The sequence below is a fragment of the Lissotriton vulgaris genome, chromosome 1_1 (genome assembly GCF_964263255.1).
Source record: "Lissotriton vulgaris chromosome 1_1, aLisVul1.2, whole genome shotgun sequence".
Taxonomy (NCBI): domain Eukaryota; kingdom Metazoa; phylum Chordata; class Amphibia; order Caudata; family Salamandridae; genus Lissotriton; species Lissotriton vulgaris.
In genome coordinates this window covers 1,486,321,512-1,486,336,575 of record NC_141685.1, presented here as the reverse complement: position 1 = coordinate 1,486,336,575, position 15,064 = coordinate 1,486,321,512, and the positions used below count along the sequence as shown (strand labels likewise).

General features: G+C 41.2%; 1 protein-coding gene across 1 annotated transcript in view; it reads left to right on the top strand.

The window, feature by feature from the left end:
- FAM185A (family with sequence similarity 185 member A) overlaps positions 1–15,064 on the top strand; it is a 128,039-nt gene that overhangs the window by 27,702 nt on the left and 85,273 nt on the right. The window contains exon 2 of the mRNA XM_086967352.1: positions 11,872–11,981. Within this exon, the coding sequence (XP_086823478.1) occupies positions 11,872–11,981 (110 nt within the window). The remainder of the gene's footprint in view (positions 1–11,871; positions 11,982–15,064) is intronic.

Sequence of the window (15,064 nt, the reverse complement as noted above, 5' to 3'; positions counted from 1 at the left end):
TGGGCAGCCTGAACCTGTGACTTTCACCTGGCCTAGCACAACCAGATAACCGAGAGTGCTGCTTTCTGATTGTTGATGCTATTTTCACTTAAAACATTAACATTTCCTTCTCTAATGATTGCATTTTTTTTAATTTTGGTATCATTTTATGTAATTAAATTACTCTACTAAATTGGTTTGACATTTTTTTGTTTGTTCTGTTTTTCACTTTATTACTGTCTACATGCTTCATAACGATTTTACACATTGCCTCTAAGATAAACCTGACTGGCTTTGTGCCAAGCTACCAGAGTGTTAAACACAGGTTAATTTAGTGACTTTTGTGGTTCAACCTGACAAGAATTGTGTTTATTATTTGAATGCCCCCTCCCCCTCAACTAATAAACCAGTTTCTTACATCGATCTTTGGAGGACTTTGATAAAATATTTCCTAAATCTGTTCCATTGGACTCCTTGGTGGCTAGGCTGGGTGAACTTGCTTCTATGGTAGAAAATATGATCCAAGATTCAACAGACAAGTTGATGGACTTTGCTTTAAAGAAAGATACGTCAGGGCTAATTTATATGGCATTTCTCAAGTTTATTGAAGCGTTCACATTTTTAGGAACTATTCAAAGCTGTAGAAGATACAGAGGGAGTGCTTTTCCCTTATTGAAAGTTTGAAAAGCAAGTCAAGTTTCTGTCTGACATATCATTTGATGATGTTAGAGTAGCAGTGTTATCAGAAGGAGCAAGTATAACTGCACAAAGGAATGTGTTCCTGAGAGGCTGGTATACAGATATTAAATAGAAGAATTCAGCACTATGATGGTCTTTTGAAAGGTTGAAAGGTTAGAAGCTGCTTTTGTCTAGAATTGGGTGAAAAGCTTCACTGAATCTTTAAGGAGAAGAAAAATGTGTCATCTTTCAGACAAGGACGTTCAGTCATCTGTCTCATGCAAATCCTATAGACAGCCCTCCATCAATAATATAATCAAGGAAAAAGAAAAAAAGTAAAGTCTTTTCTTTTCAATCTCAACCAGAGAACAAAGGGAAGTTTTCTCCAGGATGGGGGTGGGGCCAGAGTTAATGAAGGGAATTAAAGAGGCTCTGACTATGCTGAAAATTATCTAGATTGGCCAATTGGAGAAAGCATTACACAATTTCTGGAAGCTTAGAAGCAATCCACTCCAGACTCCTGGCTCCTGCAAATAGTGGAAAAATGCCACAGATTAGAGTTCCTCTTGATTTTTCCAGATACATGGACCATTCCTATGCAAAATCCTTCCTGCATGCAGATTTCGAAGTCACTGAGAACATCAATACAAGCTTAACTTAGCAAGGAAGCTGTACTGAAACAACAACAAGGGAAAGGCGCCTACTCAAATGTCAAAAAGATTCTGGAACCGCAGGTGACGGGAGGCTTCCTTCTAGTAATAGACTTATAAAACTCAAACAAATGGAATAAAAAAATGTGCATTTCATAATTGAAACTATTCAACAAGATAATACCTAAAATTACTCCAGGGGATTTCATGCTCAAGGTGGATCTAGTAGATTAGTATTTTCACATCACAGTTGCAGCAGAACATTAGGAATGTATCTGGTTCTGCACTTTTGGGATTATAATTGGTTCCAGGTGTTGCTATTTGGACTCTTGCCTGAAAGGCTTGACAAAAATGATAGGCTCCATCTACAAGGTCTTCAGGATCCATCTACAAGGTCTTCAAGTATTCACTTATTTGGATTACTTTTGGTAGCCAAAATAGAAGAAGAAACTCTAAAGTGAGTAGAAGTCATGGAAAACTGCCTGAAAACGCATGCTTTCATTTTGAACTGCGCAAAGTGTCAACTGATTCCATCCCAAGAAAGAGTTTTGATAAGAGCCCTGTTTGACACATTCAAGGAATGGTCTTTCTTCCACAGATCATGGTGAAGGGTTGAAATAGACCTTAAGACATGTGCTGAAGTAGGAAATGGCATCAGCAAGACTGGATGAAAGTTAAAGACACATGACTTTTTGTGTATTTCTAATTCCTTGGGCGAGAATGCACAGGAGGTCTTTACTTGCTCATCTGCTAAAGTTCTGGAGACCATCATCAATGGAGTATGACTAGTCACAAGACAAAATTCAACACAGCTTCCTTGATGGCTTAGGAAGTCCTCCTTGATATCCAGTTTGCCCCATCGCCTAACAACCAATACAAAACTTGAAGGATGGGAGCAGCTCTGGGAAACTCCAAAGGTCAATGGAGATGCACTGGGAAGGAGGAACTTAAGTCTTCGGACGGGAGAGAGCTCATGGTGATCTGTAAAGCTTTAAAGACATTTCAGGACATTATAAAGCACCATCATGTTCTCATCCAGACTTTCCATTGGGTGGCAATAGCATACACCAACAGACCAGGAGGATCAAAATCATCTTTCTTGAATCTAGTAGCAGTGAAGATAGGAATGTGGGCAGAAAAGTTCCTCCTGTACCTGTCAGCGACTAGATCAAGAGAAAGGACCATGTCCAAGCAGATTGCTGAATCCAAAGTTTCAAACATCTAGGGATCCGTGCCTGTCAAGGAGAACATTCAGGGAGATATGTCACAGATTCAGAGAACCATTGTTAGATCTATGTACATCTCCCAACAATGCATACCTGGAGAACATTTGTACACAGTTTCCAACTCCAGGGACATGGGGGTAGGTGCTTTAACAACTCAGTGGCTTTAGAAATTCCTTTAATGCTGTTCCTCCCTTACACCTTAATCCTCAAACTATTGTGATCGATTCAGTGGGGGAAGTTTGCCACTTTGAAAGATTCAGATTTCTCCAATTCCTCTAGTGAACCAGAGGGTCTCCTCCTCTAGGGCACTTGACTCTTTCAAGTTGAAAGAGTAGGGATGAAAAGTGAGAAAGTGAGGGAGTACCTGATAATCTAGCAACTGTAATTCAGCGGTCTAGACAAAACCTCTACTCTTGCTACGTATTCTAGACATCGGAAGAATGTTCAGAAATGATGTCTAGAGAGACATTTATTCTGTAGATTGTGAGATGATGTGGCTCTACAATTCCTGTTGGATGGTTACAACAAAGGCTTATCAGTTGCAACTTTATGCGTTCAAGAGACTTTAGAGAATTTCTGGGAGGTTTTCCATATAATGGAAACCTGAAGTTTAGACTTCTGAGAAGCTTCTCTATTTCTAGACCCACTGTGCATCCTTTTCTTCCCTCCACTGGATTTACCTAGGGTCCTTTATTCTTTGCAAGGGTATCCAGGGTTGAGCTTAAATGGCTTACTTCAAAGTGATTTGTCTTGTGGAAATCACATTGGCCAGAATGATAGGTGAGTAGGGTCCATTACTGTGTAAATTCCCATGATTTGTGTAGAAGTGTGTTAAAGTCCGCTCCAGTTTATTGTTCCTAAGGTTCCTTCTTTGCCTCGTAGAGAGCAGGAAATCATTTTCCCTCTTTCTTTCCCAAACCATCATCACCGGAGGAACTTTTGCTTCACTCTTTGGATGGGAAGGATCAAGGATTTCAGGAAAACAGATCATTTGCTTTTTACGTTTTGGTGGAGTTGACCAGAGTAGCAAAGGTTTTGCCATTTCTGTAAGTCAAAGGAGCAGAGAAAACTTCTCTTCGGCCTATGGAAATTCTATGGGTTTCCTTCCTGCTAAAATCCAGGGATTATCAACAGGAGGCATTGATCCCTCTTGGGCTGAATTCAAGGGTGTTTCCTTAGCAGAGATTTGCCGACTCCTCACACATTTTTTAAACATTACAGAATCCAGGGAGTGGGAATATCATGTGATACTTTTTGGCCACAAGGTTTTGGAATCCGTTAACGATGGATGACTTCTCTGTTACATACTTTCTTTTGAATTTCACTATTCAAGAGTTTATTGCAGTAATAGTGAGTTTTTCTCTCGGCCAGGTTAGTTTTTGTATTCCTTATAAGTAATGACTGAGCAGCATCCCCCAAAAATATTTTCTCATTTACTTCTATCACCATGTACATTTTGTGAATGCTGTCACATTCAGGGTCAGAGTTTTCACAGTGATGCCAAGATGTATCAGGTTTTCTAATGAACTTGGGCAGCTTATCAATTCCTTGCAGTGTGGGGTAGTATTTTGCATAGCACAATCCTGTTCAGCACACTGGCTTTCTGCACAGTATTCTTATCGTGAGGTGTGTTTCACATTATCAAATGTTTTGCAGTTGTTCTCTTGCACTTGCTTAAACGTAGTAAAGTGCACGAGCAGAAGACCCTGCTCTCGTGATCTGGGCGGGCTGGCCAGCCAGTGAACTCATCTGCATTTTCCCAGGGACTGGTGCTCTTGGATAACAGTTTTTGAAAGTGCAGGTCTGCTGCAGGGCCTTCAGGAAGACGTTACAGCGTTCTGGGGTTTATTGCAAGAGCACTGTGGGCATATAGGTTGTGAGAGGCGGACTGAGAGCTGAAAAGACAGAGCGGGCATTGGGAAAGACGATAGGTTTCTCCTTTGGACTCTCCTTCGGGGCCTGTTGGCTTTGCCTGTACATTTTGATGATGCTGTACAACATCAGCAAGATTCTATGCAGCATGGCCAAAAGGTAATTGGGGAAAAGAAGACAGCAAAAAAGGTGCAATGTCGTAGATGCAGCAGCCACGTCATTTTGTAGGCATGCATTTGCGTTATTATACCTGTGCGCCTACAAAATGATACCGGCCCCTTTTGTCATTTGTTCTTATTTACAGATGCAAGAGGAATCAGTAAATACATTTTTTTAAAAGAAGTAGTGCAAACATGCTTTTTTCATTCATTTCATTTATAACTTTATTTCGATATGCATAAAATCACAAAAGTTAAAACTACATATACATGACATAAAGATAGTGGAGCTACTCATTGTAGTTGTCAAGAGACAGAACAGGAATAATACAATATATCCATTCGAGCACCTTATATATCCATTGTAAAATTGTTGATAAATATATGTAAAAACATTAAAACATTAAAACTGAGCCATAACAAATGACCTAAAATTGGGGCCCTGCATTTACAGTGAATGGGTAATGTCTCTATGGGGTGACACATAATAGATGTTTAAAAAAAAAAGAGGCCTATCAGGGGGTGGACCAGTGCCTCTGCCTCTTCTCTTTCCAGCGAAGCACCCAGACCCAACCCAGATACTTAGCTACCGCAACCACAACCGGTCCAGCCACTGATGTTTTGAGGATTCGAAGAGCCTCTAGGCTGGACCTAGTACCCAAGTTGGCACAGGTGGGTTTCAACCATCTAGATCTGGGTTTGCTATAAGCGGGACAGATGAAAAAGATGTGACCTAATGTTTCTGTCATGTCCATACAAAATGGGCAGTTGCTGGATTGTGAGTTACCCCACTTAGATGTAAAAGTGTTAATGGGGAGAGTTCCCACCCTAAACTGGTGGAATTGCTTCCTATCGCGGGTTCATAAAATTATATCCCAGTACCCCTTATAGTTTGGCTCCGGCTTAAGGTCCAGGAAAACACCGGACAAGGAAGAGCTGGGGGAGACCACAATACTCTTCATATTAACCAGGGTCCAATAGGCAGCTTTAAACTCCAGTTTGGATGGAAATATACTGTTAGCCGGTGAGGTCCACAAATGGCTCAACCCCATGTCTGATGGTGTATTTGTAACACTCCTGAACCACACCAATTTCCTGTTTACGTCCAAATCCCTGACTTCCACCAAAGCCAGGGCATAATGTGAGAGTTCTGGGGTCACCCAAAGCCTTCTCCAATAGGCAAACAACCTGTAGTGTGCCACATCCCTGATTGAATGACACCCTAAATCCAAAAACAGGGGTACTAAAGGGGTAGATTGGGGGAGACCAATTATAGATCGTAGGAATTTGTTCTAAGCCATGGCTAGACAGTCCAAGTTCACATAACCCCACAACTCAGCCCCATAAAGTAGCGAGGCACTAATTTTGGAGTTGTAGAGCTGGAGTGCTGGTGCTACAGGTTTTGTATGAGACTGGCTGTGCTCCTTCAGCAAATCCCCCGTGAGTTGGGCATGCCTAACAGCTAGGCAGTCTATCTGCGGCTTCCAGCTTACCCTTCTGTCAATTAAAATGCCCAGATACGAAAAAGTCTCAGTTTGTTCCAGAATTCCCTTGTTCATTCGGACGACACCAATAGCCTTTGGGGAGTTCGTCAGGACCATGTACGTGGTCTTGTCAACATTGACAACAAGATCAGCCGGGGAGGTCCACAAATGGCTCAACCCCATGTCTGATAGTGTAATTTTAACACTCCTGAACCACACCAATTTCCTGTTTACGTCCAAATCCCTGACTTCCACCAAAGCCAGGGCATAATGTGTGAGTTCTGGGGTCACCCAAGGCCTTCTCTAATAGGCAAACAACCTGTAGTGTGGCACATCCCTGATTGAATGACACCCTAAATCCAAAAACAGGGGTACTAAAGGGGTAGATTGAGGGAGACCAATTATAGATCGTAGGAATTTGTTCTGAGCCATGGCTAGACAGTCCAAGTTCACATAACCCCACAACTCAGCCCCATAAAGTAGCGAGGCACTAATTTTGGAGTTGTAGAGCTGGAGTGCTGGTGCTACAGGTTTGGTATGAGACTGGCTGGGCTCCTTCAGCAAACACCCCGTGAGTTGGGCATGCCTAACAGCTAGGCAGTCTACCTGCGGCTTCCAGCTTACCCTTCTGTCAATTAAAATGTCCAGATAAGAAAAAGACAACTAAGGAGCGGTCGGTCAGGGGAGGGGAAAAGCAGAACACGAGGAAGAGTGATACAGGTACAGGAAGGAAGCACACGAGTAAGAACACTGAACGCAGGGAGTGAGTTTGTCGGGGGAGAAATAAGAGAGTTTGCATGACAAAAGAGAAAGCAGCATGAAGCGTTTAGTTTGAAGCCCACAAGGGAAAGAGCTGGAAAACACATGCGCTCTTATGGAGTGCCTAAGGGAAAAGAAAAAATGTGTTTCATAAAAGTGACTAGTGGAAGGATAGAGGCCAGCCATTCAGAGATATGGTAAAGAGGATATCCTCCAAGTAAGATACAGACACAAGATGGACAAGCTGGGAAAAGGAAAGTTGTTGAGTAGGAAGGAAGCGATTGAGTGACAATAAAGCTAACCACTGTTAAGCAATGAGCAGGCTGTAAGCCTGTTTGTTTTTAGTAGTAAGCTTACCATTGGCCTTTCCGTGTACAACACCTGGTCATCTGTTTAGGTCTGGTTATGTGAGAAGGTCCCAAAGAAGAAGCCAACATCATAACTAACATCAGGTTATGAACCCTTTCTGCATTTGTAATGTGACATGACAACCCTAAACAGTTGCTTATTTAATGTTCAGGTAACCTATGTTAGGCAGAATATATGCAGATCATCCAGGATATTGTGAAATAGAAAGGAAGTTTTAAGGCAAAATATGTGTAATTTTGTGGCACAGTATTGTGCATTTGTGTTCCATTTTATTTTGTTGCTGTTCATTAGTTTTGCATAGTTTTTCCATAGATTTGGAAGTTTAAACTATTAGGCATCTTGCCAGAAGATACATAAATGCTCCCCAGTGTATCTTTAGGCCTGTGGGAATGCTCTTTCCAAAGAGCGTTTTTTGATTTGCAAAAACGTACGAACGGAATTGTTCCAAATTTGGAAGGAAGGTAGATCTTGGACCACATATTGTGCTTTTTGGTGTAAATCCGTTCAGTAGTTTTTGAGAAATGTATGGTAAAAAATTATTGTATATTTAGATAGTTGGGTCTGCAAGAGACTCAGGAGCGCCAGTTTAAAAGTAGAGCATTTTGATTGGCCCAGGGAGCTTTTATTACACTTGAGCCATCTTGCTCTTGTGAGAGTCAGACTCCTGCAACAAAAAGCTCTGTGATTGGCTGACAGCAACTGGAACTTAGTTCCCTGTCCTGTAGTTATAAAATATTAGAAACAATGCCCATACCCCCTAGGCCCCATGGAGGAACCCAGAGGGAACCTCCCCCTACCCCCGGGCCGAAAAAAGGCAACAAATGCTGTAACCCCACAAGACTCTTGCGGGTTCTGGGAAAAAATGGCAGCTGGGTCGCATTTATTTACTAACCCACTTTGGGGCTGAATTTATAAAAAGGAAGGGGGCTATATGACCCCATCCCGAGCCTCCAGAAACCCTGGGGAGCCAACCCCTGGGACTGAAAAAATGTTTATGAGGAGAAGGGGTGCCCGGCCCTTCTCCCCAAGCCATCAGAGGCCCTTGGGAGCCCACCCCCGGGCCAGAGCTGAACATATTATGTACAGGGAGTGGGAGGGACACGCAACCCTGCTCCTCCAGGTTCGAGACGCCCTGGTGTGCCCAACCCCCGGGACCGAACATTTTCAAAAAGGGGAGAGGGGGGCCAGGCCACACAGCCCCAGAGCCATTAATGACCCCATCCCCCGAGACTTATCAGATGCTATGTCCGTGGGCGCCTACCCCCGGGACATAGCAGTTTCCACGCCCGCAGAGTTGTAGACAGGGAAACCTGTGTTTGCTCTCACTTTGAAGGAGCATTTTCAAAACTCCTGCCCAGCGGAAGTAAACACTAAGTCTGCTCCCAGTGGGCAGGAGCATCACAGTGCTTCCGCCCGCTGGTAGCGGGCTTTGCCCTGGTTCCCGGCCCACTGTGATGCAGATTTAAAATATTGCTCCTGCCTGCAGGGAGCAGGATTAATAGCACCTCCCATGCTATATGCGGAGAGCCGACGGGGGCCTTGTACCACACTGTTTGCAGACAGTGAAACTCTCATGAGAAATACCCCACAGCATATTAAAACTTATCTACTAAGTATAGTGTACACTTTATGCTGCACTTGTCAAAAAATACACTAATCGCTTAAGATAACCAAGGACTGAAAGTGCTAAAGATTTATACTACCTGTAGCCTTTGTATTGTGGTGAAAACCTTTCAGATAGCCCACTTTCTGAAGCAATAGAAACACATGTACATAGGTTAGCATCTGGTGGACACAGTCTTCGATGTTATGCAGAAATTGTCATGCTGGAAAGATTCTGTCTAATAACTCAAGGCTCCTTACAATACTTAGTACCTACTATGTAGAATTTTTGCTCTGATGGATTTTTTTCTGCAGAACCAAAAAAGTGGTGAGGCAAGTACTGAACACAACAAGTACACAAGTCATCAACTGTCACCTGCGCACACAATTATTCTTCAATACAAAAATTTATCACGTGTTCCATACATCTACACACCTATGATACATTAGAAGCATATTTGTAAAGACTTACTCCCATTAGCTGGTCACAGGGTGGACACAATTAGATAGAAAAGTAAATATATTTTATCTCTGGGGTGACAAACCTTGTTCAAAGCAGAACATCCTTCAGGAAACAACGTGTGATCATCTGTTGACCATGTTTGCCTAAATATGATGCATAGAAAATGAAGCCAAAAAATGTTTTGTTTTATCTAAGCTGCTTATCCCGGTCATCGGGTTAGGCTTCTTAGAAAGGCAATGCCAGGAGTTCCAGCTGTGTCTCGAAGAGACCCACTGAAGACCTTGTTCTCGATCCCAAACAATTCCTGCAGAAGGGAGGAGTGGGGGGGATGCTTCTCTGCTGCTGTCTGCCAAGCTCAGACAGTGATTCATCCTAAACTCTGGCAGGCGGGCAGCAAAAGTGATGGGTGGGGAAACACAAAACAAACATTAAGTTTTATTGCAGCAGATGTGTTAAAAATTGCGGGCATCGCGTGCCTCCTCAAATGTCACAGGAAGATCCTCTTGCAAAATCCCCAAAAAACGATGGAAGGCTTGTCCACACAATTGTGGCATGCTTCACCCTAGACAACCTCATCCCATCCTGATAAGATGATATTAACAGTGCGGGAGCTACCGCAGCATTATTAGTATTTTCTGATAAAGAAAATACTAATAATGCCAAGATTCAGATCATGAAGTATAAATACCTTGATGTATGGGTGTGATAAAAAAGAAAATGCGAAGACGGATGTGGAAAAATGAATTTTGTCCCTCGAAAATAAATATTACTGCATGTAAAAATACTATAGCACAATATTATATGTGAGTCTAGTGTTAGACTGTGTAAGTATTAAAAAACATGCACTGTGGCCTATTATCAGCACAGTTTGTTGCTAGTTGCTTGTGACACATGGTGAAACTGCACAGTAAAAATTCTTTTCACTCGTGATCAGTGCGAAGAAGGTGAAAAATCCCACACCACTATTACTCATCCTAGCTAAGGGTTGCTGTGGTGTCATGGTCTGGCCGGGGGGGGGGCTCTAGTAACTCGCAAGGATTCAGGGGGAAAATCAATAATTTCTCAAATAAGCATACTCTCATTAATCAGCCCATATAGCCACACATGTACGACTTCTGTGCCAAATGGTCCAAGCTCATGATAATATGCATCAATCATTGGTGGCAATCACACGTTGTCATAGATAAAGCAACCCAGAATACATACGATTAATTTGCACCTAATGTTAATTGGAAGATATCAATACAGTACACTTAATCCTCCTTGCAGCTACAGCTTGCTGACCATTCTCGCCCACAGGATACAAATTATAGGCGACAGTGTGACTGGTTACTTATTAAAACCATATCGTCTTTGTGGTTTGTGGTATACCTTTGGAAGATTTGAAATGGTTTGATCTCTAACTCTCCTACGTACAACAATGCTTTACTGTAAGAATTTCTTCTACATGTAACCCCAAACTAACATACATGCACCGGGGTTGTCTTCTATAATGATACCAAATAATATGTGTAAAGAACATATGTACAGAGATGGCAGACGACGTCTGCTTGTTAGAGGCAGTGAGACATTTATCTAGTTTATTATATTTATAATTAGTTGTAGCACTTGTATTTCACTTAGCAAGCAATGAATGATCGCTGCATTTACAAAATACTGGAGTTTCACATAATTTGTACTTTTTTCCCTTTTTTGCTGGAAACTTTATAAAGAACATTATTTTTTTTGTTTAAAAAAAGAGATGGCTGACAGCTACATAGGGAAGGAGGAGGAACATAATGTTCACAAACCTGTTACCCTTTCAAGCTGTTACAGGTGACACTAGTCAAGCTATTTTTACGGCGTCTACGACCCTTACGCTGAAATGCCCAGCTTCTACAGCTGTGCAGAATACGGAACATTTCTTTTTAGAAAGCTCTTGGTCTTGCTTTTTTGCTGAATTGAAAGCCTGTTAGATTTGCATTAGCTTATTTTATTATTAAATTTGTCAGCAGTGACACAGTTCGCCTGGAGGTAACATGCGCTTTACAAGAAACTAAAAAAAAGTGACTCCAGAGCCCAACAATATTTATAAACTATCACGCATATGCTAACTAATCAATTAAGCTATGACCCGATAAGTGGTGTATTTTACAAGGAGTATACTCCTTTTATTGTGTATTGCTATGCGGCTACATTGTCTCTTACGTTTCCCCGAGCAGGATATAGTTTGACTCTGTTCCTGTGAATGGAACCTAAATCTACCAGACAAGGAACATTGACACCGGTTGGAGTTACCACCTGGATGGTGTAGGATTCTATGTGCTGGAAAGTCTTTCCCTGAAATGCTCTTTGCATTTCCACTGCAACTTTACACACGTTTGTAAGCTCATTTATGTTGCTGTACCAAGGGTGAACAGACTTTTAAAGGTGAACTATGAATTATCTACTTGCAGAAACTTTGATCATAAAGAGGACGAGGTTCATTTTTAGCTACTGATGGGAAGTTTATTTGCAATTTAGACTCTGGTGTAGCTAGATTGGGGCCTTGGCCGTACAAATTCATTCTGGCACTTTTCATGAACCTGAATCCACAAAATAATTGAAAACCGATGCTGTAAATAAATGGGATTTTTCTTTTTTACGTTCTAGATCTTGACATTAAGACATTTGGTACTGGCAGTGTGAAAATTCAAAAAGTTGAATGTGACAACTGCAAGATTGAAACTGAGAAGGGGGACAGTGTTCTTCAATCAGTAAAGGTACGGCACTTCTAATATTCTTAAATCACAACTTTCCTTGTCATGCAGTTATAAATTGCTTTCTGACTAAGATTTATTTTGAAACCCCTGATATGCAGGATGAGCCAACTCAATAGAAATCTTGTATGCCACAATACAAATGTACTGCTGACTGTGGTGGCAGCAAAGATGATGCCCACAATAACCAATGGTGTTTAAGGATCATCTCCATGAGTGGCTTGACAAATAATGGATTTGCACTCCCAGCCTGCACTAGCCAACCACAAATAAGACTGGATTAACAAAGCAGAATTTGGGTTTGCGGGCCACGTTTGTTTCCTACTGTCAACATTTGAAAATGGCACCAATTGGCTCAATGAAACACCTCTGGGTGAAATTCCAGGAGCCTGGCTCAGCGTGGGGCATTTTTTTGCAATCTCTATTAAGGCCCTGAGTGCAGAAGATCTTATAAATAACCTCTTAACACGGAGAACGATAGCAAAGTTATTAATGAAAGCAGAAAAGAGAACTTCATGGGATTAGGCCTTGAGAGCCCAATTCCATGACAGCTGGGCTGTGAATCTCTACACTCCGGTTACCCTACCTGAATATATGAATCTGCCCCTCCCAAAAAAGGCGGATTGTACATTTATAAGAATGAACTTTGAACTTATTCCCATATGGTGCTATTGGTATAGTCGCAAGGATGGTGAAGGTGATGCCATTCAGGTGGTGTGACCAAACAGAAGAGTCCTTAATACATGTGATCTGCTAAGCCCTAAAACCACAGAGGGGCCACTGGCTTTCTGCCGATATTTTGAACTTTCAATGTGAGGACAGGTTAAACAGCTGTCCTAACTTGCTTAAAAGGAGAATCATGTTGGCTATCCTGGTGTTTTCTTAAATTTATGTAAGCGGTGCTTTGTAATTGAATATGTTTGATTACTTTTACCTTGCTACCCATTTTTGCACGGAGCACCTTGACCCTTGGGAGCATTCTTGACCAGTGGGTGTCTTAACTGATGAATCAGAATGAAGATAATGTCCTGGTTACAGACTAGCTATAACCATTTTTAAATGCTTTTGATTGTTTTTATATTGGTCGTTGTTTATTTCCAAGAGCACTTTATCTCCTGTGGTCGCATCCACTCTAGCACAGAGCACTTTTAATTAGCGGTTCACTTCTTTGTGAGGCTAAGGTGAATGACTGTGTCGGACTTTTTGGGATGGAACATTTGTGGCTCCGAAAGGGGACTTCACACTTGATAGCTTTTTCCTTACCTTCTCACAACAGTGTTTTATCAATATTTTAAAACATTTCAATGTGTCGAGATGTAATGATTTTAATTAATCGAGTCGAGATGTAATCATTTTGAACTAATCGAAAATCAATAAACTTTAAACTATTTTGCATACAACTCTCATCAAATACTGTAATGGATATTACAGGTGCATGGCACGCTTTAAAAATAAAATTGTATGGCTTCCTATGGCCAGCATTACTTAAACCTTCGAACTGTTACAACTGAACAACGATTAATAAATAATTTAGGCTTTAAAATGACATTTACAGTTAAGGAAAAAAAATCAAAGGGTGTCTTCATACATCAGTGGAAAACCACTCCATGAAATTGAACAAAGGCAAAAAACAGACGGTTTTAAGAAGGGTATGAACACACATGAAATAAGTATTTCTAGAAAATAAGAGGAAACACATTTGCAGACATTGCCTTCTGAAACCGCGTAAATACCAACAGAAATAAAGAAGATTATATGGTGTACATTGACATCTTTCTGTGTGTATGAATAATAGGCGCATGATTAATAACCTTTGTAAGCAGGCATTTCACTTTTGTATTAAAAATTTAAAAAAATCATCAATTTAAACCTAATCTTTTAAAGATCTGAAATGGGAAGGAATTCCTTTCCCTTTCCACCGCCGTTCCACTTTGCATATTGCTCAATCTTTTCATCATTTTTCCACTGTCTCAAATTATTTCCTATTGATTATGTTACAGACTGTTGAATGTTTTTGTCGACATGACTGCATGGTTTCGGTGTGTACAAAATGCATCTGCCTCGGTTTATGGCCATGTTTTGAAGAAAATAACCTTAATAGATGGAGGAAGTTTCTGCATTTTAAAGTAGCATTCATGGTAATTGTAGAGTGCGATTAAATCATCTCTAACAACTCGGGCCCTGTTTAGTGAGATTGATAGACCTCCGTGTGCCCCTCATATTTTACGTATGTTGATTATTTTACCATTTTAGAAGCAGGTTTCAATAGGTTGTTGGGGGCTAAAAGCGGAGTTGTAGTGCAATACTATGGAGTTATTGATTTCTCTTGACCTACACTTGGGAAGATTTAGAAAAATCGTCATTTTAGGTATTAACTTGCTTTCTGTGCAACACTTGTCTTGCAGAGAAATTGCTGAAAAGAAACCTTAATATAATTGCTGTTCAAAGATTGTTCAATGTGCCCCAAAGAAAACATCAAAATTGACTTTTCAGTAATTACTTTAACATTATTTTGGGGCATTTTACTTTGCTCACAGTTACTAAAGTTTTCTTGCCCTTGATTGCTCGTGGGTCCCATACTTAATGCCGCTATACTTTTGAGTGAGCCACCTGACAGACAACAGACCACACAGTGTGTGTAATGAATTCTCAGTTTGATATTAAATATGGAAGCTAATTAGAAGACTTGTTAGTTTTTTTCAGTTGATTGCAAGGTGCTATTCTTATACTGGGCAACCTCCTTACCTTGCACATTTGCTGGGGACACTGGGCATCTTTCCTAGAACAGAAGGAACCATTATTTCAAGGGTTGATGGACCTAGACATAGATACGGAGGCCTTGAAGTACCTCACTGTGTGTACAAGGAATGCCATGATGGAAGTGTGGTATCCCCTCGCAGTGTGGCACCCGTGGCAAGCGGGACCCTGCCTAGTGCTTCAATCTGTGGATGTTCTGAGTTAATGCAATGGAGAGATTACTTAATGGAGTATTTGAAAGAGTTTGTGAGGCTTTCCCTAATCAGTGTGGAATGTAGGAAGGTGTTGTCCACATGTTTATCTGAACATCTCTGGGAGGAATACCCAAG